At 36.1% G+C, this 26,009-nt stretch overlaps 1 protein-coding gene across 1 annotated transcript in view; it reads right to left on the bottom strand.

The window, feature by feature from the left end:
• Positions 1 to 25,531, bottom strand: part of ptpn20 (protein tyrosine phosphatase non-receptor type 20) — a 42,398-nt gene extending 16,867 nt beyond the window's left edge. The window contains exons 1-34 of the mRNA XM_067385329.1: positions 25,483 to 25,531; positions 20,565 to 20,712; positions 20,312 to 20,472; positions 19,527 to 19,592; positions 19,194 to 19,373; positions 19,023 to 19,098; positions 15,681 to 15,770; positions 14,989 to 15,064; positions 14,741 to 14,894; positions 14,591 to 14,662; positions 14,262 to 14,436; positions 13,996 to 14,131; positions 13,307 to 13,445; positions 13,075 to 13,227; positions 12,761 to 12,946; positions 12,454 to 12,613; positions 12,019 to 12,262; positions 11,823 to 11,923; positions 11,590 to 11,667; positions 11,390 to 11,497; positions 11,192 to 11,308; positions 10,738 to 10,937; positions 10,524 to 10,625; positions 10,347 to 10,440; positions 9,082 to 9,167; positions 7,867 to 8,056; positions 5,790 to 5,995; positions 5,019 to 5,114; positions 4,481 to 4,938; positions 3,353 to 3,662; positions 2,433 to 2,603; positions 2,104 to 2,278; positions 612 to 822; positions 490 to 527 (exon numbers count right to left, since the gene is read on the bottom strand). Of these exons, the coding sequence (XP_067241430.1) occupies positions 490 to 527; positions 612 to 822; positions 2,104 to 2,278; positions 2,433 to 2,603; positions 3,353 to 3,662; positions 4,481 to 4,938; positions 5,019 to 5,114; positions 5,790 to 5,995; positions 7,867 to 8,056; positions 9,082 to 9,167; positions 10,347 to 10,440; positions 10,524 to 10,625; positions 10,738 to 10,937; positions 11,192 to 11,308; positions 11,390 to 11,497; positions 11,590 to 11,667; positions 11,823 to 11,923; positions 12,019 to 12,262; positions 12,454 to 12,613; positions 12,761 to 12,946; positions 13,075 to 13,227; positions 13,307 to 13,445; positions 13,996 to 14,131; positions 14,262 to 14,436; positions 14,591 to 14,662; positions 14,741 to 14,894; positions 14,989 to 15,064; positions 15,681 to 15,770; positions 19,023 to 19,098; positions 19,194 to 19,373; positions 19,527 to 19,592; positions 20,312 to 20,472; positions 20,565 to 20,688 (4,933 nt within the window). The 5' untranslated portion in view covers positions 20,689 to 20,712; positions 25,483 to 25,531. The remainder of the gene's footprint in view (positions 1 to 489; positions 528 to 611; positions 823 to 2,103; positions 2,279 to 2,432; positions 2,604 to 3,352; positions 3,663 to 4,480; positions 4,939 to 5,018; positions 5,115 to 5,789; positions 5,996 to 7,866; positions 8,057 to 9,081; positions 9,168 to 10,346; positions 10,441 to 10,523; positions 10,626 to 10,737; positions 10,938 to 11,191; positions 11,309 to 11,389; positions 11,498 to 11,589; positions 11,668 to 11,822; positions 11,924 to 12,018; positions 12,263 to 12,453; positions 12,614 to 12,760; positions 12,947 to 13,074; positions 13,228 to 13,306; positions 13,446 to 13,995; positions 14,132 to 14,261; positions 14,437 to 14,590; positions 14,663 to 14,740; positions 14,895 to 14,988; positions 15,065 to 15,680; positions 15,771 to 19,022; positions 19,099 to 19,193; positions 19,374 to 19,526; positions 19,593 to 20,311; positions 20,473 to 20,564; positions 20,713 to 25,482) is intronic.
• Positions 25,532 to 26,009: the final 478 nt, after the last annotated feature.

The raw sequence follows: 26,009 nt of genomic DNA, 5'->3' as shown, positions 1-26,009 counted from the left end.
TGGTGCACATATCAAAATGGATAAATAGAGTGAATGTTCAAAATTACTTATTGAAATTAAGCAAATGAAATATTATTCAGGGCTGACACAGTGTAAAGCACTCTAATAAGAGTTGACACTCTGCTCAAAATGTCGCGATGTCCAGTGAAGCGTGCAGTGAAGGCCCGGGCTGCTCTGGACCTCAACTGGAGCAGCTCTCCACCTCATTTCTGTCACTTCAGACTAGACTGAAACACGTCGATCACGACTGCCCTCTGCAGCCCAGCAGGAGCTTTCACACGCCCAGAGCAAAATAAAAAACATCCCACTGACAGCCAGAACAGTTACTTCGCCCATGGGAAGGTTAAAGTCTCTACATAATCATAAGACTCAATAATAGCAACAAACACACTCTGAAAGTGAAGAAATAAACATTAAACTTAATTACAACCTCATATTCTCTATTGATTATGATTCAACCAATTATTTCTGTAATTCAAGCAAATGTACCGTTCCATTTATCCATTGGTATCAATGGTTGATCATCTCTGAAACAAAGAAAAAAACATTTAATTAAAAAAATGTATACTTTATATAATTCATGTTTTTACTTAATCAAACTCCAATCTCACCTCATGGCTTTGAATCTGACTTTGCGTGGGGCACTCTCACACACTTTCACTGCATCCTCCAGCGTCATTCCCAGGGTGCACTTCCCACATATGTAAACAATCTTGTCATTGGGTTGGATGCTGCCCTCTTCACTAGCAGGGGAACTTGGCACCACCTCCTGGACATAAATTCCCTGCCACTTGCTGCCAATGCCTCCTGTTAGCTTGATACCTGCACAGACAAATGAAAAAGTATTTTGAATTGAATACGAAAAATCAGAAGGTTACAGTTTCTAAGAGTGTGTTCATACTTGGCAGGTTTGGTTCGATTAAAACAAACTCTGGTGTGATTGCTCTATTAGTGCAGTTCATTTAATTAAGTGTAAACACTGTGATCCGAATCCTATAAGGGTGTGTTCACACTTGGCAGGTTTGGTTCGATTAAAAAAAACTCTGGTGCGATTGCTCTATTAGTGCAGTTCATTTGATTAAGTGTGAACGCTGCAATCTGAATCCTATAAGGGTGTGTTCACACTTGGCAGGTTTGGTTCAATTAAAATGAAATCTGGTGCGATTGCTTTATTAGTGCAGTTCATTTGATTAAGTGTGAATGCTGCGATCCGAATCCTATAAGGGTGTGTTCACACTTGGCAGGTTTGGTTAGATTAAAACAAACTCTGGTGCGATTGCTCTATTAATGCAGTTCATTTGATTAAGTGTGAATGCTGCGATCCGAATCCTATAAGGGTATGTTCACACTTGGCAGGTTTGGTTTGATTAAAACAAAATCTGGTGTGATTGCTCCGTTAGTTCGATTCATTAGAATAAGTGTGAACGCTGCCATCCAAACCCTGGTGCGCACCAAACAAGCAGACTGAGACCGCTAAAAAAACTCTGGTGGGGTTCGACTGAAATATGAACGCAAAACAGACCAAAGATATGTAAAACTAACCAAAGATAGGACATGATGTCACAAGATGCAACCCTAAAAAGAACAGAATGTTTAAGCATACACTCATCATAGTCACGATGTGGCCCATCACAGGTCGGTACAGGCATCAGAAATGCGTCTCCTCGCAACAGATCTTTGTTTGTGTGTTTGATGGAGGTATTCCTGCTGCTGTTTTCACTCCTTTACACATTTTATAGGCTTTGTCAGCTCCTTTATATACCATAATATGCACGTACATACAGTGAGTGCATTTAGCCCAGCACAGAGCACTGTTTTGGATGTCATAAAAGTCTTCTTTTTTTTTTTTTTTTGCATTGTATCTTTAGGTTCGGTGTTAAAAATGAAAATGTAAACACTAACCGAATCAGGACTAAATGTATAATTTTCTTTTTTGGTTTGGACCAAAAGAACCAAGAGAACCGAACTATAAGTGTGAACATACCCTATAAGAATCACTTTTATAACTTAAAATGTTTTTTTTTGTTTGTTTTTTTTTTGCAAATTTCTTATAGAGTGATACGATGTTACCCTAATTAACCCTACTATGAAGTATTTCCTCACCCAGTTGTCCAGATGGAGTCTTGGGTATGACAATGTCCTGGAGAGTGTCAGGAGGCGGAGGAGGGAGTAAATTTTGCACAGCTCTGCCCAGCACCATGTGCAGTCTTTTGGAGGAGCACCTGAGGATGCTAATTGCCACGTCATCTGCCACGTTTGTCACATTGTGACCGTTCACCTGACAAATACAAGATGATAATGCCAATTAAGTCTTAACACAGGAGCTGGAACTGTTCATTGTATGTTGCAATCGTGCACCACTGACAATCAAATCAAATCTTCAGAAAGAGATGGTCATTAACTGTGATTTCTAATGGTGAGAAAAGCTGTACCATGACAAGCCTGTCTCCTGCTCTCAGTCTGCCATCTGCTTTGGCCGGATTATCCAGGACATCCTGGACATAATAGCAGTTGTCCAGTTTACTCCTGGTTATTGTAAAACCGAAGCTGCCACACCACGATTTGGTCAGTGAGACAGTCAATTCAAACTCCTTCAACATGTCCTAAAACAAGACAGAACATATGAGATGGTGAACACCATGGCTATACTAGTCCACCAGCTAGACCAGCAATAAATTATTGTGATAATAGTAATAATAAACTTTATTTTATATAGCATTTCTCATGGCGCTTACACAGAAAACAGAAAAACATTCAAACAAAAGTAAATATGCATTATATAAAAAAATTCAGAGTTTTCCAGAGTTTTAGAGCATTAACCAGCACTAAAAAATGCTGCTCTAAAGACTAAATCAATTCATAGCTTTCGTGTGATGAAACACCCCTATAGGAACGCTCAACTGGAGGGCAAAATAAGGCTAATGCAGTAAAACAGTGATATTAATTCAATATACACCTTATTACAGAGAGAATCATTCAAGCTACAAGGAGATCTGCGTACTGTAAGTGTTTTGTGTTGTTTCTAGTTTGATTTTAGATCTGTGTAGTTGCTAGGAAGTGTTTTAGTAAATTTAATGTTTTTCACGTTAAGCATTTTAGCATGTCTCACTGTTTTTAGTGATTGAAATACTGCAGCATGTGCTGCAAATGGATCACAAGTGCCCAAAACTTTGTTCATATTTTGCTGGCATATTGTGGTTTTTCTTCTTTTGAAAGGTGATCTAAATATTCATGGTTTGAAACAAATTAAAATTTGACAAGTCTCTGCTGCAGTTCTATAGCTTTTTTGCCCTCCAAGTCTCAATGCCATGTAACTGAGAACTACGAATAGCCAAATGTAATCAGACTTCACCCTTCTGGGATCTTCGTCATCCTCTTCATCATCATCGTCCCAGCCATTGTTGCTGGCTGAGGGGGCGCTGACCTGGGCAGGAGGTTCTTCTGAGGCTGCTGCTTGAGTTGCTTGCTGGTAGGATGGAGGTGTGCTTAGCAATGGTACAGAAAGTGCTGGTGGAGGGGGCAGTTCACTGGAGAAAGCAGTGCTGCTGCTTGGGGGAGAGGGTACCGTGGTGGTGATGGTCAAATATTCTTCATCAGCTGTAACAGTCAGTCCATTAGCTGTGAAACCTGTCATGCTCTCTTCCACACCTTCAGTTGTGTCACTGTGAACAGATAACAGGAAGTTAATATTTAAGTCATATTTTAGCTTTTCATGACCATTTTCTTGAATTTGTTAAGTAATAAAAGAAACATCCCCAGTTTTGTTGTAACTATAAACTACATGCAACAGGTGACACAGTGATTTTGTTAATCACTTTTTTATTTATTTGTACTAGGTAGCCCCAACCAAATCTCATTGGTCCCTGTGATGTTATGCCATATAACATCTTTGGTTCCGGTACTGGTTGTAGACCGGGCAGTTCTGGGGAGTGCACCGGGGCCAGTGAGATAAACGCTATGTGTGTGCGCACTTAATAAATAATCAGAGTTCACAGCAAGTCTTTGTATCGTGGCATTTATAGCATAACAGTCCCAAAGCCCACTCCACATATAGCTACAATTAAACCTTAAATATGATGTAACAAGTTGCATTGTATCGCTTTTTTGTGTTCAGTGTAGACAGACAAATTGCTTTTCACTTTCCCATCTGGTCCCATCTACATCACAATTACAAATACATTTTGTTTTTAAAGAAATGTATACTTTAATCCAACAAGGATGCATTTAATCAACAAAAAGTGACAGTAAAGACATTTATAATGTTAAAAAAGACATCTATTTCAAATAAATACTTCTTTTTAACTATTTATTGATTAAAAAAATGATTGTTTCCACAAAACATTAAGCAGCACAGCTGTTGCTACGATAATGTTTCTCAAGCTCTTAATTCTCAAAAATTTGATTCAACACGTTTACATTTAATGTTATGATGTATAAAATTATCAATATTATCCTATCACAGAAATAAACAGGCCTTTACCTGGTACAAGCTGAGACATGGTTGCTTTTTGAGATGATATCATCTTTTGGCTCTTGCTGATGGGCTGTAACTGCTGTTTCAGGGGCTGCCGGAGTTGGTGCTGTGTTGGATGTTGTCACTTTAACGGTGCTTGGTGTTGGGGGAGGAGTTGGGGGTGGAGCTTTGTTCTCATGCTCCTCCCTCACTATGGCATGAGATTTTAATTCTCCAGCTTCACCTGAGGATGGACGTGAAGGTAGGGGTGGAGGGGGTGGAGGGACTGTCGTATCCACCATCTCGCTGTCTTGGTTCTGTTGGGTCAAGGGGATCTCCTGGGCTTTCTCAGGGGAAACTTCTTTCTTTAGACCCATCTCTATTGCCCGCTTCTTGAGGAGTTCACTGAAGTCTGGGGCAACAGACCTCGCCTGCAGGTCTAGTGACCTGGATCTCAGCGCACGGGTTGGAAGTGTATCAGGACCCTGTCAAAAAGGGATGTGAGTTTGAAAAATAACATTTCAAATTTAGAGTTGTTCCCAACAATGTAGAAAAAGGATGTTACCAGAAAGGTGTCAATATCTCTATGTTCCTGTTGTGAGGGTCTGCAGATTGACAGCCTGATCTCAGACGGAGATTTTTGGAGAAGATGCAGAACTTCCTGCAGTGATACAAAGACATACACTACCGTTAAAAAGTTTGGGGTTGATAAGAATTTTTTTTATGTTTTTGAAAGAAGTCTCTTATGCTTATCAAGGCTAAAAAATGATCAAAAATACAGTAAAAACAGTATTATTGTGAAATATTATTACAATTTAAAATAACCATTTTCTAAAATGTCATTTATTCCTGTGACGCTGAAATTTCAGCATCATTACTCCATTACTCTCTTTGTTTTCAGGATACTTGACTAAAAAGCATTAAATTGAAATATAAATCTTGCGTAACATTATACATGTCTGCACTGTCACTTTTGAGTAATTTAACCCATCCTTATTAAAAATAAAATATTAATTTACTTATTTTTAAAAAAAGGATTGATTAGCCTCTTGATGCATTAATGTATAGCAGTTGTTTTATTTAATCCAGTATATAATATTAAACTAAGTAAAGCACAAATAAGTCATTTTGGTGGATTAAAGCTTAACTGTGACATGTGACAAGTTTTAAAAACTAATTTTGTTTCTTGGCCACACAAACACATTATGTTTTCATGAATCAGACAAAAAATGTATTATGCTACAGACTTGTTATACATTATACATATATAAATATGATCTGAATCTCAGTACATCTGTAAAAGCTTAGAATGCTGGATAAATGATGCATCCTTTACCTCATAGGACAAGCCTCTAACAGGTTCTCCATTAACGGCCAGGATTATGTCTCCCACCTTCAGAAGCCCACAATCCCCTGCAGGCTGACCAGGAGAAAGGCTCTTAATATGCACCACGCTGCCCTCATCAGTACCCAGCTCAGACACAAGGAAGCTGAACCCCAGGTCACCGAGGCTCTTCTGTAGCGTCACATCCCGGATGTTATCTGCCACAAAGAAAAAGTGTAACACTCTCAATTTGTAGTTAATAATGGGTTCAGACTCACACACACAGAAACCAGTCAACAGTTAAAAGGTTTATCCGAAATTAAAATTTCTGTTATTATTTTACTTACTCTCATGATGTTCCAAACACATATGACTTACTTTCTTCAGTGGGAATCTATCCTGGCCCCTCTTTAATTTAATGAAAATTAATGAGGAGTATCACACAATGCACTGTTATTTTAGTATTATTTATACAGTATTATAATATTTATTAATAATTTGAATTTGCTTTTTATATATATTTTTTTTTTTCAGTTTTCAATTAAATTTTAGTTTAAGTTTTGGTATTTTTGTCAAGTGCTTTTTTGTTGTAGTAGTACTATGTAGTTCTTGTTTTTTTTATAATATATTTTGCTTTAATTTATTTTTATTTCAATTTTAGTATTAGTAATTCATACTTCAACTAAAATGAAATTTTAAATGAAAATCAGAAATGTTGCTTTGGAAATTAACTGAAACAAATCATTTTTAGTTTTTCATCTAATATTTATATTTTATTTCAATTAAGGATTTTTATAGTTTTAGTTACAATAACAACACTTATTGTAAATATAGTCAAACTAACTACTTTTATGGTGCTTTTGGGTCTGGGGCTGTCAAGCTTTAAAAAGGATGTTTTTAAAGCTTGACAGCCCCAGACCTCATTCACTTTCATTAAACTCGTTATAAATAGTGTAAGATACTCTTCTTTTTGTGTCCCCCAGAAGAAAGAAATTCATACAAATTTGGAATGACATGAAGTTAAAGGGTTAGTTCACCCAAAAATGAAAATTCTGACATTTTTTACTCACCCTCATGCCGTTTCACACCCGTAAGACCTTCGTTAATCTTCGGAACACAAATTAAGATATTTTAGTTGAAATCTGATGGCTCCGTGAGGCCTTCATAGGGAGCAATGACATTTCCTCTCTCAAGATCCATAAAGGTACTAAAACATATTTAAATCGGTTCATGTGAGTACAGTGGTTCAATATTAATATTATAAAGCGACGAGAATATTTTTGGTGCGCCAAAAAAAACGACACAAAATAAGGACGTATTTAGTGATGACCGATTTCAAAACACTGCTTTAGGAAGATTCGGATCATAAATGAATCAGTGTATCGAATCTGCTGTTCGGAGCGCCAAAGTCACGTGATTTCAGCCGTTGGCAGTTTGACACGCGATCTGAATCATGATTCGATACACTGATTCATTTGTGCTCCAAAGCTTTTTGAAATCGGCCGTCACTAAATAATTCGTTATTTTGTTTTTTTTGGTGCCCCAAAAATATTCTCGTCACTTAATAATATTAATATTGAACCACTGTACTCACATGAACTGATTTAAATATGTTTTTAGTACCTTTATGGATCTTGAGAGAGGAAATGTCATTGCTCCCTATGGAGGCCTCACGGAGCCATCGGATTTTAACCAAAATATCTTAATTTGTGTTCCGAAGATTAACGAAGGTCTTACGGGTGTGGAACGGCACGAGGATGAGTAATTAATGACAGAATTTTCATTTTTGGGTGAACTAACGCTTTAAGTAAATCACAGAATTTACAATTTTGGGTGTTGTTCGCTGAAAAGAAACAAAATTTTGCATGTAAAAGTGACTAACTTTAAGGCTTGATGCAAAACATATGCCAGTGCAAAAATGTAATTATGGCGATGTAATATATACATAAAAACCAATGTTGCACTGGACAAGATCTAAATTTGGCTGGGTCTTTGAGTTATGTGGGTCTGGCAGCTAGCACAGTGTCGCTGTCAGATTCAGTTGAAATGTTTTGCAATGTTCTCTCCCCCTCTCTGATCCCCATCTCACCATCTGACACAAAGCTGAAGTCCTTGGCCCTGACAGACAAGGACGTTTCCATGGTCACATCCCTCCTCAGGGGTGTGGGCGTGCTCTGCACACTGAGGGCTGAAGGAGATCTCCGTCTCTCCAACGTGGATGAAGCACTGAAAGTGTCCAACACCACCGGAGGCTCGCGTTCAAGAACCAGGCTCACCACCTGAAAATAACACTCTCATTAAAGCAACATGTCTTGTTATTTTACTGTTACAGACGATGATTGCCCCATCAGCTGTACACCTATGGTGAACATACCCATGTCATCAGTTTGCTTAGCACATAGCCTGTTACCTAACCAGTGCATGTGGCTGAAGATTGGTCAGCTTAAGTGTTATAGTGTCAGTATGACGACACGGCTCAGCGTCAGACCTCAGAAAATCTTATTAGCCCAGACAAAAATAACGACCAACACATATGCTTTCACAACCATGTGTCACTTTAGATCTCTCTTTTGTGCAGTCTGAGAACCCTTAAGACAGAGGGGTTGCTGGTTCTGTTGTCCTAAAGCAACTGACATGCTGAAGGAAGGGGCAAAAAGGCCCCTTCAGACATATTGTGACCTCTGATTCGCCCTTGTGCTTGAGTTCACATCTACGGCTGTTACTTCTCAATATGTTGGGTAAGATTAAACGAAAGCGACTGCTCTTTAACTGTTTGCAAAAACAAAACTTAATGCAAGTGCTCTGGTACAACAGACTGAACTGACTCACATGTCAAAATGCTTGTCAGTTGTATACGTCTTCAATGCATTCAACTAAAACTATTAAAAATGGTTAAATAAATAAATATTAGATGAAAAACTTATATAAAACTGAAAAAACAATGAAGTTGAAGTACTAAAATGACTAAAACTGAAATGCAAATAAATTAAAGCTAAACAGAAATCTACAGGAAACAAAACAAAAACTTAAAAATTACAAAGGGCCATAAAATTATTTAAAAAACAAATTAAAATGAAAACTGGAAATACAAAAATGAAAGCTAATTCTATATTACATATATAATTTAAGTCTTATTTTAAACAATCTCACATTTGCATTTGTATTTTTTACTTTCAGCAGAAACAGTCTTACATAACTTCCGAATTATGAACATTAGACTAGACTAGGCTCAATCATATGCAACAGCTAACTACATAAACGGTTGTGATTGTACTGCTCAGAAGTAAAGCAAACATGTCAGTACCTCTCCCGTCCTTTTTAGGCACTCCACTGCCTGTCTGTGTGTGACGGAACGCAGGTTACAGCCGTCCACCTCCAGCAGCCTGTCACCTGTCACCCACACAACACATCATTGAGCTGTCGACACCAGTCATGCATCACAACCAGTCAGGAGATGTATGTTCATGCTCATTAGCATGTTAGGAACATCTGAGTCATATTTGTACATCATCAAGGAGAAGACAAATATGCATAAAACACACACAAAAAAACTGGAATACATACCACTACCCTTAAAGGGTTAGTTCACCCAAATTCTGTAATTTATTACTTGCCCTCATGTCGTTTCACACCCGTAAGATATTTTAGTTGAAATCCGATGGCTCCGTGAGGCCTCCATAGGGAGCAATGTTACTTCCTATGTCAAGATCAATAAAGGTACTAAAAACATATTTAAATCAGTTCATGTGAGTACAGTGGTTCAATATTAATATTATAAAGCGACGAGAATACTTTTGGTACGGCAAAAAAACAAAATAACGACTTATTTAGTGATGACCGATTTCAAAACACTGCTTCAGAAAACATCGGAGCATAAATGAATCAGTGTATCGAATCATGAATCGGATCGCCGATCAAACCGCCAAACTGCTGAAATCAGGTGACTTTGGCGCTCCGAACTGCAGATTCGACACACAGATTCACAATGCTCCAATGCTTTCTGAAGCAGTGTTTTGAAATCGGCCATCACTAAATAAGTCGTTATTTTGTTTTTCTGCCGCACAAAAAGTATTCTCGCCGCCTTATGAACTGATTTAAATATGTTTTTAGTTACCTTTATGGATCTTGACAGAGGAAGTGACATTGCTCCCTATGGAGGCCTCACGGAGCCATCAGATTTCAAATAAAATGTCTTAATTTGTGTTCCGAAGATTAACGAAGGTCTTACGGGTGTGAAACGACATGAGGGTAAGTAATAAATGACAGAATTTTCATTTTTGGGTGAACTAACCCTTTAAAAAGTGACAGTAAATTTATTATTTACATTTAAAAAATATATTAAAATAGAAAAATGTTAAATTGTTACAGTATTTCACAATGTTACTGTTTTACAGTATATCTTTTATCAAATAAATGCAGCTTTTGTGAGCACAAGAGACTCTCATCTTACAGACCTTCATCTTACAAATTAGATCTTAAAAACATTATTTTAGGAAAAGTGTGATTAATAGAATATTTTGAATTCAAAACATTTATCATGTTTTATCATTGGTAATGATGAATCCTAACCTATCTGTATTCTTCCATCTTGATCTGCCGCTCCTCCTGGCATCACGCTTTTGATGTAGATTCCTCCATGATGTACGTTAGTGTTGATTCCCCCCTAAAAATCATGAACAACAGTATCACTATCCACGTTTTAAGATTCAAGAACTGAAATGAACGCCACACAGAGTAAAAACTCACAGCAACACTGATTCCCAAGCTGCTGTTGATCTTTCTGAGCTCCATGTAGATTACTTCACCTGGCTTTAAGCTGAAGCTAGAAGAATTATTAGACATCCCATCCTGCATAGGATGAACAAATAAAAAAAATAATTTTGGTTCAAATCAGTATTGGTTCATAATGTCAGATCTTTTTTTTAATAATCTGGACAAGCTGCATCACTGCAAATCACACCTGAATATCCAGAATCCGCACCACAGGAATGTGCAGCCTTTTGCCCATTTTAGGAGCCATAATGCTGGAGAGAGTCTCCTCCAGCTCCTCCATCACAGGCCTGTACTCTGCACTCAGGGTGCTTTGGGAGCCAAAGCCTTTTTCCAGCATCATCCCTAAATTACTTGTAGCCAGGGAGGTCTTACTGTCCCGAAAATCCTCTGAACATGAACAAAAAATGAAAACATTTTACCTGACAGTGGTTAGCTTTGCCAGTTTTCTTCCTTTTAAAGGTGAAGTGAGAAATTCATATCACCAAATGTAATTGAAAAACACAAATATACAGTAATGGCTTTGTCTCAGCATATTAAGCTGGTATAAGAGAATGTATTTTTAATATAAAAAAATGACACACTTCACCTTTAGTGAGATAGTGTAAAGATATGGAATCACATGGTACAATATGAAGACGTACGTTTGGGTTGGGACACTATGAGCTCCACTTCATCCGGACTGTTCTGCAGTATGGCAGCAGCTACATTAAACGTCACCCCCTCTAGACTGATTTTATTCAGAGAGATCAGCCGACCACCTAAACAGAAAAGAAAAAGACTTTCAGCTTCTTTTGTTTGTTTCTTTTGGCATGAAAGAGAGAAAATGGTCAGGATTTTGCCTGGTCTGATTCTGCCGTCCTTATCAGCTGGCCCGTCGGGAACGATGGATGCAATGAAAACTCCAAGATCTAACTTCCCTGTGTTGTCCTCCCCGACTATTACAAAACCTTTGCAAAAACAGTAATACATCAAGGTTTTGGAGCCGGTTTACTGCAAACGCTTCATGTTATGTATAAGATGCATGCTCATTTTTACTCACCAAAGCCAAGTTTGGGATCCTTCTTTAAAGTAACACAGATGATTTCTCTCTCTGGAGTTGTTCTTGTTGGTGTGTCCACTGAGAAAAGAAAACAAAAAAGATTTAGTTGAAATACCAATTTCTTGTATCATGTTATGTTGAGAATAACTGTTGTTTTTAATGTTTAAAGAGTGTTATTAAGTTGAAATGTTTATAATCAGTTCCCAATAGACCAGTCATGAAGAACTGTTAACCTCTTATAGACGAGGTGGTGGAATGAACCTCTGAGTCCTGCTTTTGCAAAGAAACATTGGACATGATGCGATAGATTGGAGACCCGAAAGTGTCTGGTGGGCTGCAAGGAGGAAAGATCAACACAATAGGCCTTTAATACATATTTGATTTTGCATTGGGATTTGAATGATGTGCAAACCGGATCCATTGACACACCTGTTGCTTGGGCTTTGGTCTTTCAGTTCACTTGAAGCTGTTGGTTCAGGAATGTAATTTACTTCGGTTTGTTGCCGAATACGAACTCCGATCTTTGCTGACAGGTCATCGCAAGACTTGCTTATGGAGTCGTTTGGTAACACATTCAAACCAATATTATTGAGCACTATCTCCGAGCAAGACAGCCTCTTTATCTGATTGTGTCGAGCACGGCATATTGATGTATATTTTGCTATGTTGTCATCTAGAATGAGAGATAAGAGAAATAATTAACCACCTGTTAACTCCAATAAATTCAATAAAATAAGCTCTTTGGAAAAAATTTGTGTTAAAATTCTATTTGTATGAAAAGAATGGAAAATAGAAGCATTTTCACTAGTGGTGTCACTTTCTGTTGGACTCCGTTGTATATTCAACTTCAATAATTGTACACACCTGAGGCTAAACAGTAGGTTAGCTGACGAGAGGTCATCTCACTGTGAAACTTGTGCTGGGCTGAGCAGAGGTTCAGGAGGTATTGTGCGATCTTTGAGCTCTCCGTCACAAACGAGTGCTTCTTCCCACTCGGGCTGCACTCAATGGTAAATTTTCGTCTCTATGGCAGGATTAACAGAAAGTGATTAAAACCTTCACCCAAAACATCATGTAGGTGTTTTTAACTTGAAATAGCTCTATTTAATGAAGTAACAAAAAAGAGCTAAACATGCAATATTAGCCACACGAATAACAGCCGTAAACTCACACTTGTTGACAGACTGTCTGTCTCTGTCCACTGAAATCTGCGGCTTAACATCCGAGAATTGTTCTTGACTTCATATACCATAATTCCTTTGGCACAAATTCCCAAAACCAGCTCTCCAATAATAGGTTTCCTTTCACGGGCTACTCTGTGAAACAGCACGCCGTACTCTGGTAGCTGCTGTGCAATCTATAAAGGCATGAAAGACATAGAAGGTATTGATAACTATGATCCAACATTCAAATATCTGAAGAAAAGTACAATTATTTTGATCCGAAAGTTCATTTGTTTTATTTTTTAAGGCCAAAAGAAAGAACCTTTAAGAACTCCATCTCAGCCTCCTCTGGAAGCATCTGGGCATTATTGGCATGTAACCTTGGCAACTCCTCTCTTAAACAGGGCAAGGCCACTTTCTCTATGACTCTCTTAGAGATGTACTGCTCCATCTGGAAATAGTTCTTCCCGTAAACCTGAAAAAGTCAGAGTGATTTCTCAAAATACTGTCCAGTTAGGTCTGTTGAAAATTAAAATGCTCAATATCTGACTCACTTCAGGCATATAATCTCCAAACTCTGCCTGCAGTGCTAGTGCAGCTAGAAACAATGCGGTCTCCTCATTACAGTACACTCTGTCCTCCAGAATGTCTCTCCTCAGCTGGAGATAGTATTGGTGCCGCGTAAATCTATGCCTTTTAAAATAATAAGACAAAAACAAAAAGTGAGTATTAGAATAGAAGACTTCATTGCAAACAATTAGGAATAATGGTCATTAAAGACCCCATGAAATCACTTGAGAAGTGCAGTTTTCTCTTCAGTTAATTTTCCTGAAAGAGAAAGACTTCTTTAAATGTGTTCAAAAGTTTAAGGTCAGTAAGATTTTTCAATGTTTTGAAAGAAGTCTCTTATGCTCACCTAGGCTGCATTTAATTGCATTTAATTAAAACAGGTTTTTTTGTACCATTTATACATTTTTGTATAAATGTTTTTACTGTCACTTTTGATCAATTTAATGAATCCATGCTGAATAAAAGTATTAATTTCATTCAACAAAAAAAATCTTACTGACACCAACCTTTTAAAAGGTAGTGTAAATGTATTAAAAAGTTTATTTTTGGAGTACCCTACCACATAAGTGACTCCAAAGCCAACAAACATAGATAAAAGCCTGATGTCAAGGGGTGTTTAAGCAGACAATCTAAATATGATATACAGTAAATGTAAACAGTAAAAAAGACATACAGTATGTAGGAGATGTCATCAGGGAAAAATTTGACACGGAGAAAAACGGTAAATGTTGCAGAAGCCACTTTCTTCCAGTAATCTGGGGCAACCTTTGAGATTTTTGTCTCAGGGTCCAAAAAGAAAAATTCACCATCTAAATGAGAAAAATAATTAATCATTTATGCAAGACAGCTCAAAGTGTAGATAATATAAACATCTTTGATCATCTTTCAGTCATTAACAACACACAAGAAGATGACATACAGTATAGAAGACTACATTACCATCAATGAAAGCAAGGCCAAAGTAAAAGTGCTCCACAAGGTTAGCGTGCGCCACAACCATGTCGAACACATCTCTCCCACGGGATTTGATGTCACATTTCACTGCCACACACTGTTCATTTGGCATGATCACGTAAACTTCTCTTTGAGAGAAGCCTGACTTGCCTTTCTTCGACTGTATCGATCGAGAGAGAAAGGGAGAAGGAGATAAATATACAAAGACACAAACTCTGCAACCTCAGAATGCGGTAAAGCTGAACAAAAGTGCTGAATGCTTGAAACCGAAGTTCATTATATAATGTAACCAAAAATATGGAAACGCAGTTTACCACTAAAGATCCTGGCAGCTCTAAAACTATTTGAGGTTCATCAATCATCCTGGAAAATTCAGGTCCAAGACTCTACAATTGAAACAAATAAAAAATAGACAATTAACAAGCATTCATATTGTAATACAGCACAGATGTTAAGCTCATTACCTTAGCTTTCTTTTGGGAGAGGCTGACTGCAGACTCACTAATAGTAATGCAGGGACTAGAAGCTCGGGCTTCACTCTTGTTGGGAATGTTGGGGCATGTACTCCGGGACAGCCAACAACTTGTGCTTCGTCTGTGGTGAAGCCCCAGTGGAATTCTGGGATACCAAAGCATCAAAGACTGACATTAACCAGCACTAATCGCTAAATAGTCTCATATTAAATTTAAAAGTGCATAACAACACTACCAACCTGTTTGAGCCCTGATAGGATGTGGTCTGACTAGGTCTACTTCTGAGAGACCAGGTTTTCTGTTGATGGGAAATTTCTGAAAAAAACAAAAAACAAAAAAACAAATCAGCTAAAATTAATGCTCTAAATAAATACTATATGTCTAAATGCTGAGCAATTTTACACACATGCGATTTTAAACAGCAACAATAGTTTTAATAAACATCTAAATATCTGACATAAATTGTTGTTAAAAATTGTGGTTCAGTGAGAAATCTATATTTTTATTAAGCAAGGATGCATTAAATTGATCAAAAGTGACAGTATAACATTCATAATGTTACCAAATATATATATTTTTTCAAATAAACGCTCTATGCATCAAAGAAAGAGTAAAATAAGAAGAAATGTTTCTTGAGCAACAAACCAGCATATCTGAATTGATTTTGAAGGATCATGTCACTCTGAAGACTGGAGTAATGATGCTGAAAATTCAGCTTTGTCAACATAGGAATAAATTACATTTTAAAATATATAAAAATAGAAAAGTTATTTTAAATTGTAATAACCTTTTAACAATTTAACTTTTTGCTGTTTTTACTGTACTTTTGATCAAATAAATGCAGAATTGGTGAGCATAAGAAACTTCTTTCAAAAACATAAAAAAAATTTTTTACTGACACCAAACTTTTGAATGGTCACCATGAGCTCACCTTGCTTTGACTCTGAGTCCAGAGAAAGTCTGCGAGTCTCTCCTGTAGCTCCATTCCCCTCTGTATAACCAGGATATGGTCCACGCTTACCTGCTCAACAGAGACCTGATCACTACATCACATAATGTATACTGTGCACTCATTGTATACACACAGCAGTTTATACTGCACATGGTTGCACAAGACCTCTGGAAAGCGGCCAAACATATTAGCACTACGCTTATATTTTAGGTTTGCTCTGAAGCATCAGCTCTTTGAGCCTGATTACAACCTTTTGTAATCCCATGTTCAGTTTTAGGTTAAACCGTTAATCCTATTGTGGACACTATTTTATTGGTGCAGTGGTTCTTTCTTACGCACATGTTGGTCAAACCTGCAGGGTTTTACTAATTTAATTTTTGGGATAATCATTATAATCCAAGGACAACGTCTGGATTACCACTGAAACGGTTAGTTAAGGACAGATTTTAAGACAAATATCTGGCATCAACACCCACTTAGACCTGTTATGCAAAGGATCTGATGTGCAAAGATAACGACACCCTAAAACTCAGTAAGAAAGAAACAAAGTGGACAGTAAAAAAAGTATTTCTACTTTGTTACTGTAATTAAGTATCTGTACTTTATAAGAATATTTTTATTTCAGGAAAATTTGACTTATATTTTATTACATTCCAAAGCAAAATATTGTAATTTTTACTCTGCTACATTCCATAAAAATATACAAATCGTTATTTCAAACTGAAGCAATTGCCACCCCCTCTCAGACACAAAAGTGATGTCCGCTTTGTGAACGAGTTGATTCTTTCCAATTAACCTGCTGAATTGGTTCAATATAATGCAAATGAATGCCAATGCATCTTCCCCACTGTTGTAACAGTTTCAAATGATATAAAACTAGTATGTTTGCTAGCATTACAACACATTTTGCCCCATGTGACGTCTACATTGTATTTTTATTTGTATACCATTTGTTGCCACATATTTAAACAAATTTTGTTTTCCCAATTTAAAATACTACATGGTATATTATTTAACTTGTTTGCACACTTGAATTATCAGTAACTTAAATCAGTATTTTAGTACATTAACATTTAATGTTTTGATAGTGTATGATAAGTGTTGGTAATAAAATAAAAGGTTTGCTTATTTGCATTATTAAATGTATGCATTTATCTTTCAGATATAGCCTCTTTCTCTAATTTTGTACTTTTACTCAAGTAAAACTAAAAATGAGCATTTATACTTTTAAAGGAGTAATATTTGAATTGGGTATCTGTACTTTTACTCAAATACTTGATTTGTGTACTTTGTCCGCCACTGTCTATAAATACCCATTACATCAAGTAGTCATTAACTGCTGTGAAATCTCAAATAGATTAATTAGCGGAAGTTATTACTCCCACACCTGCACGTGACGTCATTAACGTCAGTCCTATATTGTTGAACCAATGTGGTTCAAATGACAGAGGTTACTACGGTTTTGGGAAACAGCCGTGACTAGTTGGTTAGTTTCTCCAATGATGCATCATACTATGGTAGTTAATCAGTGAGTTACATCATTTTACAGGAAACACACCCCTGTGTGGTCAGTGTTGGGTGACAATTTTTGAGATTTTGTATTGAGATTTTTGGTCAAACTGTTTGGAAGTTATAAGCAAAAAGAAAAACAGCAACAATTTTTCATATTCATAACAATCACCAAGTTTGGTCAGAATATGCTAAAGTGTTGTGGAGATATAGCCTCACGTCCATTTTTGGCGTGTCGTTCGTAGAATTTGTTCTCATGTTAAATGAGAAAGGTTTGACGAATTGACTTGAATTCCATGGGTCTGAGGATGTTCTGATTCATCTTTCATGAAAATTGGAACAACGGTCTAGGAGGAGTTTGAAAAAGTAGGTTTTTAAATAAAATCAAAATGGCAGGACAGGAAGTTCAACCAACTATGACAAAAAAAGTGGTATCTATGTTCTCGGCATGACCCAAGTTTCATTACAATAGGCAAAATTAATCAAATGCTATTAGAATTTTTCGAAATTTCATTATAATTGTTGACCACAAGGTGGCACAGCCCTGAAATTGTTTGAGTACCTTCAGGGCATGGTGCCGATGACACTTACTGAGTTTCGTAACAGTACACCAATGCGTTCATAAATGACATTTTACGACAAAATTCAAAATGGCTGATGCCCAAAATGGCAGATATGGGAAAAATGGGTATCGTTTGACTCGGCATGCTATACCAAATCTAAAGAGACCAATTTTGTGATTTTTTTTTTTTGGCCAAACCATTCGGAAGTTTTAAAGGTGCCATCGAACGTTTTTATAAGTCTAAGGTGTCCCCTGAATGTGTCTGTGAAGTTTCAGCTCAAAATACCGCATAGATTTTTTAAAATAAATTTTTTTAACTGCCTATCACGAGTATGTGCTCCGTGGCTAACGGCTAATGCTACACTGTTGGAGAGATTTATAAAGAATGAAGTTGTGTTTATGAATTATACAGACTGCAAGTGTTTAAAAATGAAAATAACAACGGCTCGTCTCCGTGAAAACAGTAAGAAACGATGGTAACTTTAACCACATTTAATAGTACATTAGCAACATGCTAACGAAACATTTAGAAAGACAGTTTACAAATATCACTAAAAATATCATGTAATCATGGATCATGTCAGTTATTATCGCTCCATCTGCCATTTTTCGCTGTTGTTCTTGCTTACCTAGTCTGATGATTCGGCTGTGCTGCTCCAGATGTTAATACTGGCTTGTCTAATGCCTTGAACATGGGCTGGCATGCAAATATTGGGGTCATACATATTAATGACCCCGACTGTTACGTAACAGTCGGTGTTATGTTGAGATTCAACTGTTTTCCGGAGGTCTTTTAAACAAATGAGATTTATAATAGAAGGAGGAAACAATGGAGTTTGAAACTCAATGTATGTCATTTCCATGTACTGAACTCTTGTTATTCAACTATGCCAAGATAAATTCAATTTTTAATTCTAGGGCACCTTTAAGCAAAAAAAGCTATTTTTACATTTCTCCTGAACACTAGGTGTCACTGTGCCAAAACTGTGCAGGTACCCTTAGGTCATGGTTGTAATAACACAGTTTATTCTGAATATGCTAAACCGTTGCCCATATATAGCCTCATGTTCATTTTGGCGTGCTCAAATTTGTTTGTGCGTTTTTCAAGAACCTTCAGTGCTTGGCCCCTAAATATTACAAAATATATCATCAAAATTATTATTAGTTATTTGACTACACTTCTTACAGGATTGTCACAACTATAAGAGGATAAGAGAGGTCAGGATTTTGAGATTCAAGGGTATTCCTACCATGAAGTCTTTCTCTGATCATCTGACTTTTCCCGCTCAGCTGCACAACATTTTCAGTTAAAGCAGCTCGATCCACCTGGAAATGAAGATCTCATGAACTTCTTGGCTACCATTTTTCTAAATTTATCAACTGAGAAGTGTTTGAAGTATAAATGCTCTTTTTTAACTCACAGAGTCTTGGAAGACATCCTCTACCAGCTGTTTGATGACTTTGTTAGGAGGAGGCAGGAGAGACGCTTTGTGGTGCGTTTCACACACCTCCAAGATGGTGTTCAGGTTGGCTCGCCGATGGGCCATGTCCTCACACATGCTCAGGAGAAGGCAATTCAGAGAGTCACTTAGCTGAATGGGCTAAACAAGCAGAAGACACATTTCCAGTATATTTTCAGATAAAAGGTGATGAAAGTTTAATGAAGCTGGCTTATTCTTCACTGGTACGGTTTGTTCACTCAATCTTACGGTCTTTACTTTCTTATTTCTTACTCGGATTTCTGTGAAACTGACCTGGTTTTGAGGGAGATGATAATCAACTGACCAGTACAAAGTCATCCCAAGAGAATACACGATTATCTGGAAGAAAGGACACAAATCATCAGTATCTCTTCTGTGAGTATTCAACAACTAAAGTGCAATCATATAAAAGGGCACCTTTATAAAATAAATCCAACCCTCTACATTTAAACTAAACTTCAGAGGACAGGGTTTTCAAACCAGGGACCGCAAGGAAAAAGTCTAGAGAAACGGTAAATGAATAAATATTAAGATTTAAATAATAAATACATAAATTAGATTAAAATAAATATGTAAAGAAATAAATTACATTAAATAGAAATATTAGTTATCTATTAAATAGATTAAATTAAAATAAATAAAAATGTTGAATAATATAAATAAATAAAAATTAGATTTAAAAAAAAAACTTCAGTTCGAGCAACCTAAAGCAACTTGATTAATATTCACAAGCCCAGCAGTCTCAGACCTTTGCACATTTTTTTTCATTATTGGTAGTATTGATGTCGTTATTATTATAATTGTATTAGTATTATCGTATCAGTATTAGTAGTATGCAGAAACACTGAATGAGCAATAACATCAGGGTGTATGAAAATATCTTCTGTCGTTTTGTGGAAGGAGATTTTTTTTTAAGCTGATTTGATTTGAAATGTATATTGACTAGTAAATGTTATATATATTTACTATCACTGTTGCCAGTATGTTCGTAGAGGGACTTGGCAGATTTTGCAGGTTAAGTGTAAAATAACCTCCTGATGTCGCTAAATGAAACTGACCTTCTCCATGGCTAGCTTGGTGGAGATGGCACGGCCTTGCAGCATCTCTGGGGCTGTGAAGGCACACACCTCATCTGTCATTGCACAGTTCTTGAACGCCAGAGTCCCAGTCGCGGACAAGAGCAGTGATGCAGGAGTTATAATGTTGCAGATATTGTGACCTAGAAAAACAAACCCACGTTCATTTAATTTTGCATGGACTGCACTCTTCACCAGCAGGAAAAAAGAACTAACAGCAAGGTCAACATTTTACCTTTGTAGGAAAGGTCTACGAGTGATTCAGCCGAGCCCAGCAGGAGGGACCAAACCTCGTCCTCTTCCAGCGGTCCTCCTCTGGCTTCCAGAACCTCGGCGAGGGTCACAAACGTGCTGCACATCCTGCGAAGTCGCGAGACAGATACCTGAGAAGGTGAAACACAAGCTAACTGGCTGATGGAGGAGGAGAGAAATCTGTTGAAAGAAGAGGATGGAGCCTAAACAAAGTGATCAGCAGGGACTCTGCTCTCATCACCAATGTTTCATAACAATATTATGTAATAAACATTATTTAGCATGTGTGATGCGTAAATCTAAATCGGTCTACAATTATCTATTTTTATCTTTTCCAACTATCAAAAGAACAAGCTTAGGCAAGAATGTGCCAACTGTTTTGCATAATCACTGGTGGAGGACACATAAAAATAAACTTCTTTCTATTTTTTATTTATTTGTTTACAGATCAATTTTAGAGAACAGAAAACTACAAACATACAGATTTTACTACATTTTTTATTTTCATTATCAGTCAATCTGATGATCTCCCTAGTTCAATGTGCATAATACACAAATTATGCCAAATGTCAGTTTTTCCTCAATATCAAATTTCTGTTTATGTATCTACTGTAATTCTAATTAACATCTAGATCTCCATTTCTCCTGCTACAATACTGAACAATACAGGGATTTTCCTAAAGAATTTTCATTTATTCTAGTCTAGTGTGTCTAACTGTAACTACTCAAGACGGAAGCCAGGGGGAGACATTTCATATCAAGTGCATGTACATCCCTAAACTAATCAATAATATGCACTTCCCAAAAGAATGTTCGAGTTAGTAGTAGTACATACAGCTCTACATACAAAACTACATTATAAAGTAAGCTTGCTAAAGCACCAAAGAAATTAAGGTAATTTAATAAATCAATAGAATAGTGACCTTTTCATTTTTTAGCTAGTCTTTAGGGTTTCATTTTGCAGTGATTTGTAAATGCATTAAAGGGATAGTTCACCCAAAAATGAAAACTTGATGTTTAGCTGGTTACCCCCAGGGCATTCAAGATGTAAGTGACTTAGTTTCTTCAGTAGAACACAAACAATGATTTTTAACTCCAACCGTAGCAGTCTGTCAGTTGTATAATGTATGTCAATGGGAACTTCATCTATAAGAGTAAAAAAAAAACATGCACAGACTCGGTTTGTGCGAGAAGCCGAACAGTATTTATATCATTTTTTACCTCTAAAACACCACTATGTCCAACTGCCCTGCACATCAGGTTGGTGATGGCTCTAATGACATTATTTGCAACCACACTTTTACTCTGCTAATTTCAACAGATTCAGGTAAAATGCAACACTGTTAAATTAATGTAACAGAGAGCAAATATAAAAATAAGCTCTCATAAATAATGATAATATTCCTGTAATTACTGCTGCAGAATTCACTCTCTAGATATTTATGAATGTATGTGTATAGGTAATCTTTGAAACTATTTGAAAAAAACTTCAATATGACTTTTCAGAACTTTACCATCAATGTGAATTTTAAATTTTAATTTAAAACGTGTAAATATATGAAATGCATTTAAATAACTATTATAAAAATTAAAGGTGTTAAATAGGATGTTTTGTTTTATACATTTTTGCAATATTACTTAAAACTGTCTTTACTAATTGATAAAAGACATTTTATTAGGTGCACTAAAAGGAATAATATTAATATACATCATCTGTGCACGAGGTAGGGCCTTAAAAACATCAGCCAATCGTTTACGCGATGGCTTGTCAATCACTGCCATGACGTTCCTTGTGAGAGACGAGCGGCTGCGCGCTCCAGTAACTTTCCACACTCCACAGGCGCTGCATGCGATGTTTTTGTCAGGAGACAGGAGTAACAACTGCAGATTATGAGTTACCTGCGGTGAGTCCGACATAATGAATCCACTAACACGACACAGTGAATGCCGGTGGTAAACACTCGTGTTCCAATACTCGTGCACGAGTTTTGGGAGGCGTTCCCTTGAAATTACGCTTCTTACGCATGAGCTCATTTCAAAAACTTAGTAACGGTCTTTGGTTTCTCAGTCGACGAAAAGATCCTCTTTAGCACCTTTAACACATAGTTTATTTCAAAACCCTATGGTCAGTCTGTTGTTGTTTGGCTCTCTTGAAGCTTATTATGTTAAACTACATCTAGAACTGTCTAGGTGCCAATACAGGGAGATTACACAATATTTAATTACATAACCTCTGTGGCAACAGGCTGTATCAAAATCTTTTTTAAAAAAAATTAAAATAAATAAATAAAATACACCAAATGCAACAATCGAAAAATAGGTTATTTATGGATTTCTGATGTCGTTCACTGCCTCGGCAAGTCAGATCATATACAGAACAACAAATATCTAGGCTAAACACACACACAAACAAAATGTGCCCCTGAAATAATGAGCTTGATCTCCAAAGAAGGTTAAGCAGGTCCTGCAGATATGTAGGTCTGACTATTACAGGAAGCCTTGAGTTTCTTTTTGGGGCCTGTCAGAAATAGCATGCTTAATTTTGTCTTTTGTTGGAAAATTAAACAGCATTAAAACTACTGAGAAGATAGTGATCAAACTACATTTTATAAAATTCAACAGTCAAGTTTATAATACATATTACATCAGCATATGAGAGACAAAATGGATGACTACAGGGACTCATCTGAAGATCACTCATTTAACAATTCATCTTTTGGCAAAATTATGAAAAAGAGATCAGTCAAGAATGGAAAATACTCAAATCAGAAATGTCAGAATCAGAATGTGTAGTTTGTGCATAAAAAATATCTGTCAAAACCAACATATGTTGAGCGATGTTCACTAACCTGCCTAAGTTTTTCAATTGGATTGGCATTTATTCTCTTTAGCATGCAGTTAGAAATATTTCACTCAGTTCCCTGATCATTCTGATTCAATTTCAGTGAGTGAAGAACAAATTTATACTCATGTGTGTGTTATGCATTATGCATGTTATCATCTCTGACAGACAGCACGCTGAAGCCTCTCAGGCCACCATTTTCTCCTTCTTCTTAGAAAGCGATAAAACATTCAAAACATCCGGTAGTGTGGATATTTTAGGAAATGCGCTGGACCTCGTAAAGACTACCATGTATTGTGCACGCTATTTTTTGATAGACATCAATGTTGTGATATTCAAATGATGTGGATTTGAAAACAGATAGATTGTATGAATGGTAATAATTATTTACAAGTATTCAGTGAAGTAATTGATGCTCATGAGTGTGTTATGTCGATGTTTTTAGTTCTAATATTCTAACCAACAGCCAGCCTAAGTTTTTGACGGAAGCGATAATGTGCATAAGTGAACTATGTTTAATTTGGGAGTAATGTGCTGGAGGCATTCAAAATGCTTTTTGTGTAGTTCATTTATACTTATTTTACAGAATGAAATTTATTTTGTGGCTTAAATTACATTACTCAGAGTCTGACATGTTTAGCTTGTCAAAAATGTTATATTCAGCTGTCACAAATTCATTGATTTTTGAAAATCAAGTTCAGTTTTTACCAGGAAAAGAGTGGTTTGATGCACAAAGTTGCTTGTATTCTCTTATAACAAAAATATTTTATTGAAACCCATGAAAATGCAGTTCCTGTTGTAAATAATATAAAAAAAAATTAGCAGATTTTGACTTATTTATTATATTTATATATATATATATATATATATATGTGTGTGTGTGTGTGTATAGTATATATATATATTGACTCTATCTCATCAAAATAAGTTTAAGCTCTCTTAGACCACCAGTATAGGAACCTTAACATGTAAAATCTCATGGACTAAGAGAGAAAAAGACACTAAATTCTCACTGCATTCCTACAGTAATCAAATTTGAGGATATTCCAAAAAACAACGTAGCCTTTGTGCACAAATGCAGACAGGAGCACTGGTTAAATAAATAAACTTAAGGAAAATAAGAGTGAATTTTCTTATATCTTTGTTTTTGCAATGTGTACTGATCGAGAAGTTCAAGGCCTTCCCTGCCTAAATAAACAGTCTGAGATATACAGTACATACATTAATCACAGCTCAGCACTGTAGCTTTTTAATAGCTTTACCGATTTAGCTGACCAAGTCATGGCAGCAGCATTTATCACTTACAAACAGAATATGTTGTTTAATTCTACCATACAACTTCATGAATTTTAAATCAAAATAGATTCGCATATTCACCCAAATTAAAGCTACTAAACGTGATCTATCATCTTAGGAATATTAATAGATTTTACCTTCTAGCATTCAGTCTAAGGTCCTGATCTCCCACTGATGCCTTCAGTCCCAGTGCACACACTTTAATCCTGTGGATCACTACATGTTTCATTTACCTTATGCTCCAGCATACTGCACTACTGCACAAACATACAAAAATGCATTTACTGATAAACTACTCACGTCTAATCACTAAGAAGCAACTGATGTCTGTGGGCCCTTGAAACTTTTTGCAAATTGAACTATTCTTAGACTAGAGCTAAGAGCTCAATTGGATTAGATGAGCAGTGACAGAAGAGGATGAAGGAGTCTTCAGGATCATTTTTTACTTAAGCTGTGGTCCTTTTATGTATATATTTGAATATGTAGCTTTCCACTAATGTCCTTTATTCCTCCCTTACAATGAATTCACAGAAGAATTATGATTCTTTTTCACCACACCTCATATTGTGTTAAATAACATTCTAGAAATTACATTTAAAACATTTTTGGAATAAAATGGCTCTTAATAAAAAGACCCTTTTGTCTTGCTAATGCTAGCATGTGTATAAATACACACAATTAAACAGTTTCACACATTTTGCTTACTTTTACATCTTGACTGGAACTGACACACATAAAATACATAAAAAATAAGTGGTATTACCTAATCTCATATTTCATCTCAAGCTCCTCTGTCTCTCTCTTGTCTCCTTGATAAACAAACACACTAAATTTTGAAAAAACTTTATTAGGTGCCACAACTGTGGACAATCCTCTTTTTTTTTTTCTTTTTTTTTTTTGTGAGTTAAACAGATGTCAATTTTCATGCAATGAATACTGAAGACATTTATGATTATTTCACACTTTGTTTAGATGACCATAGTTTTAATTTTTTTTAAATCATATATATATATATATATATATATATATATATATATATATATATATATATATATATATATATATATAGTCAAATCAAAAATTATTCAGACATTTTTTATATTTTTACATTTATGTAAGTGAGAATAGCAAAAACTTTGACATATTATGCCCAAAAACTCTTCATACAATGGACTACCAGTAAAATTGATACAAATTTGGAACCAAAAATTATATATATACATGCAAATATATATATATATATATATATATATATATATATATATATATATATATATATATATATATATA

This window comes from Chanodichthys erythropterus, chromosome 5, assembly GCF_024489055.1.
Source record: "Chanodichthys erythropterus isolate Z2021 chromosome 5, ASM2448905v1, whole genome shotgun sequence".
Taxonomy (NCBI): domain Eukaryota; kingdom Metazoa; phylum Chordata; class Actinopteri; order Cypriniformes; family Xenocyprididae; genus Chanodichthys; species Chanodichthys erythropterus.
Note: the sequence above shows the minus strand (reverse complement) of the source record. Positions and strands in the feature narration are given on the sequence as shown.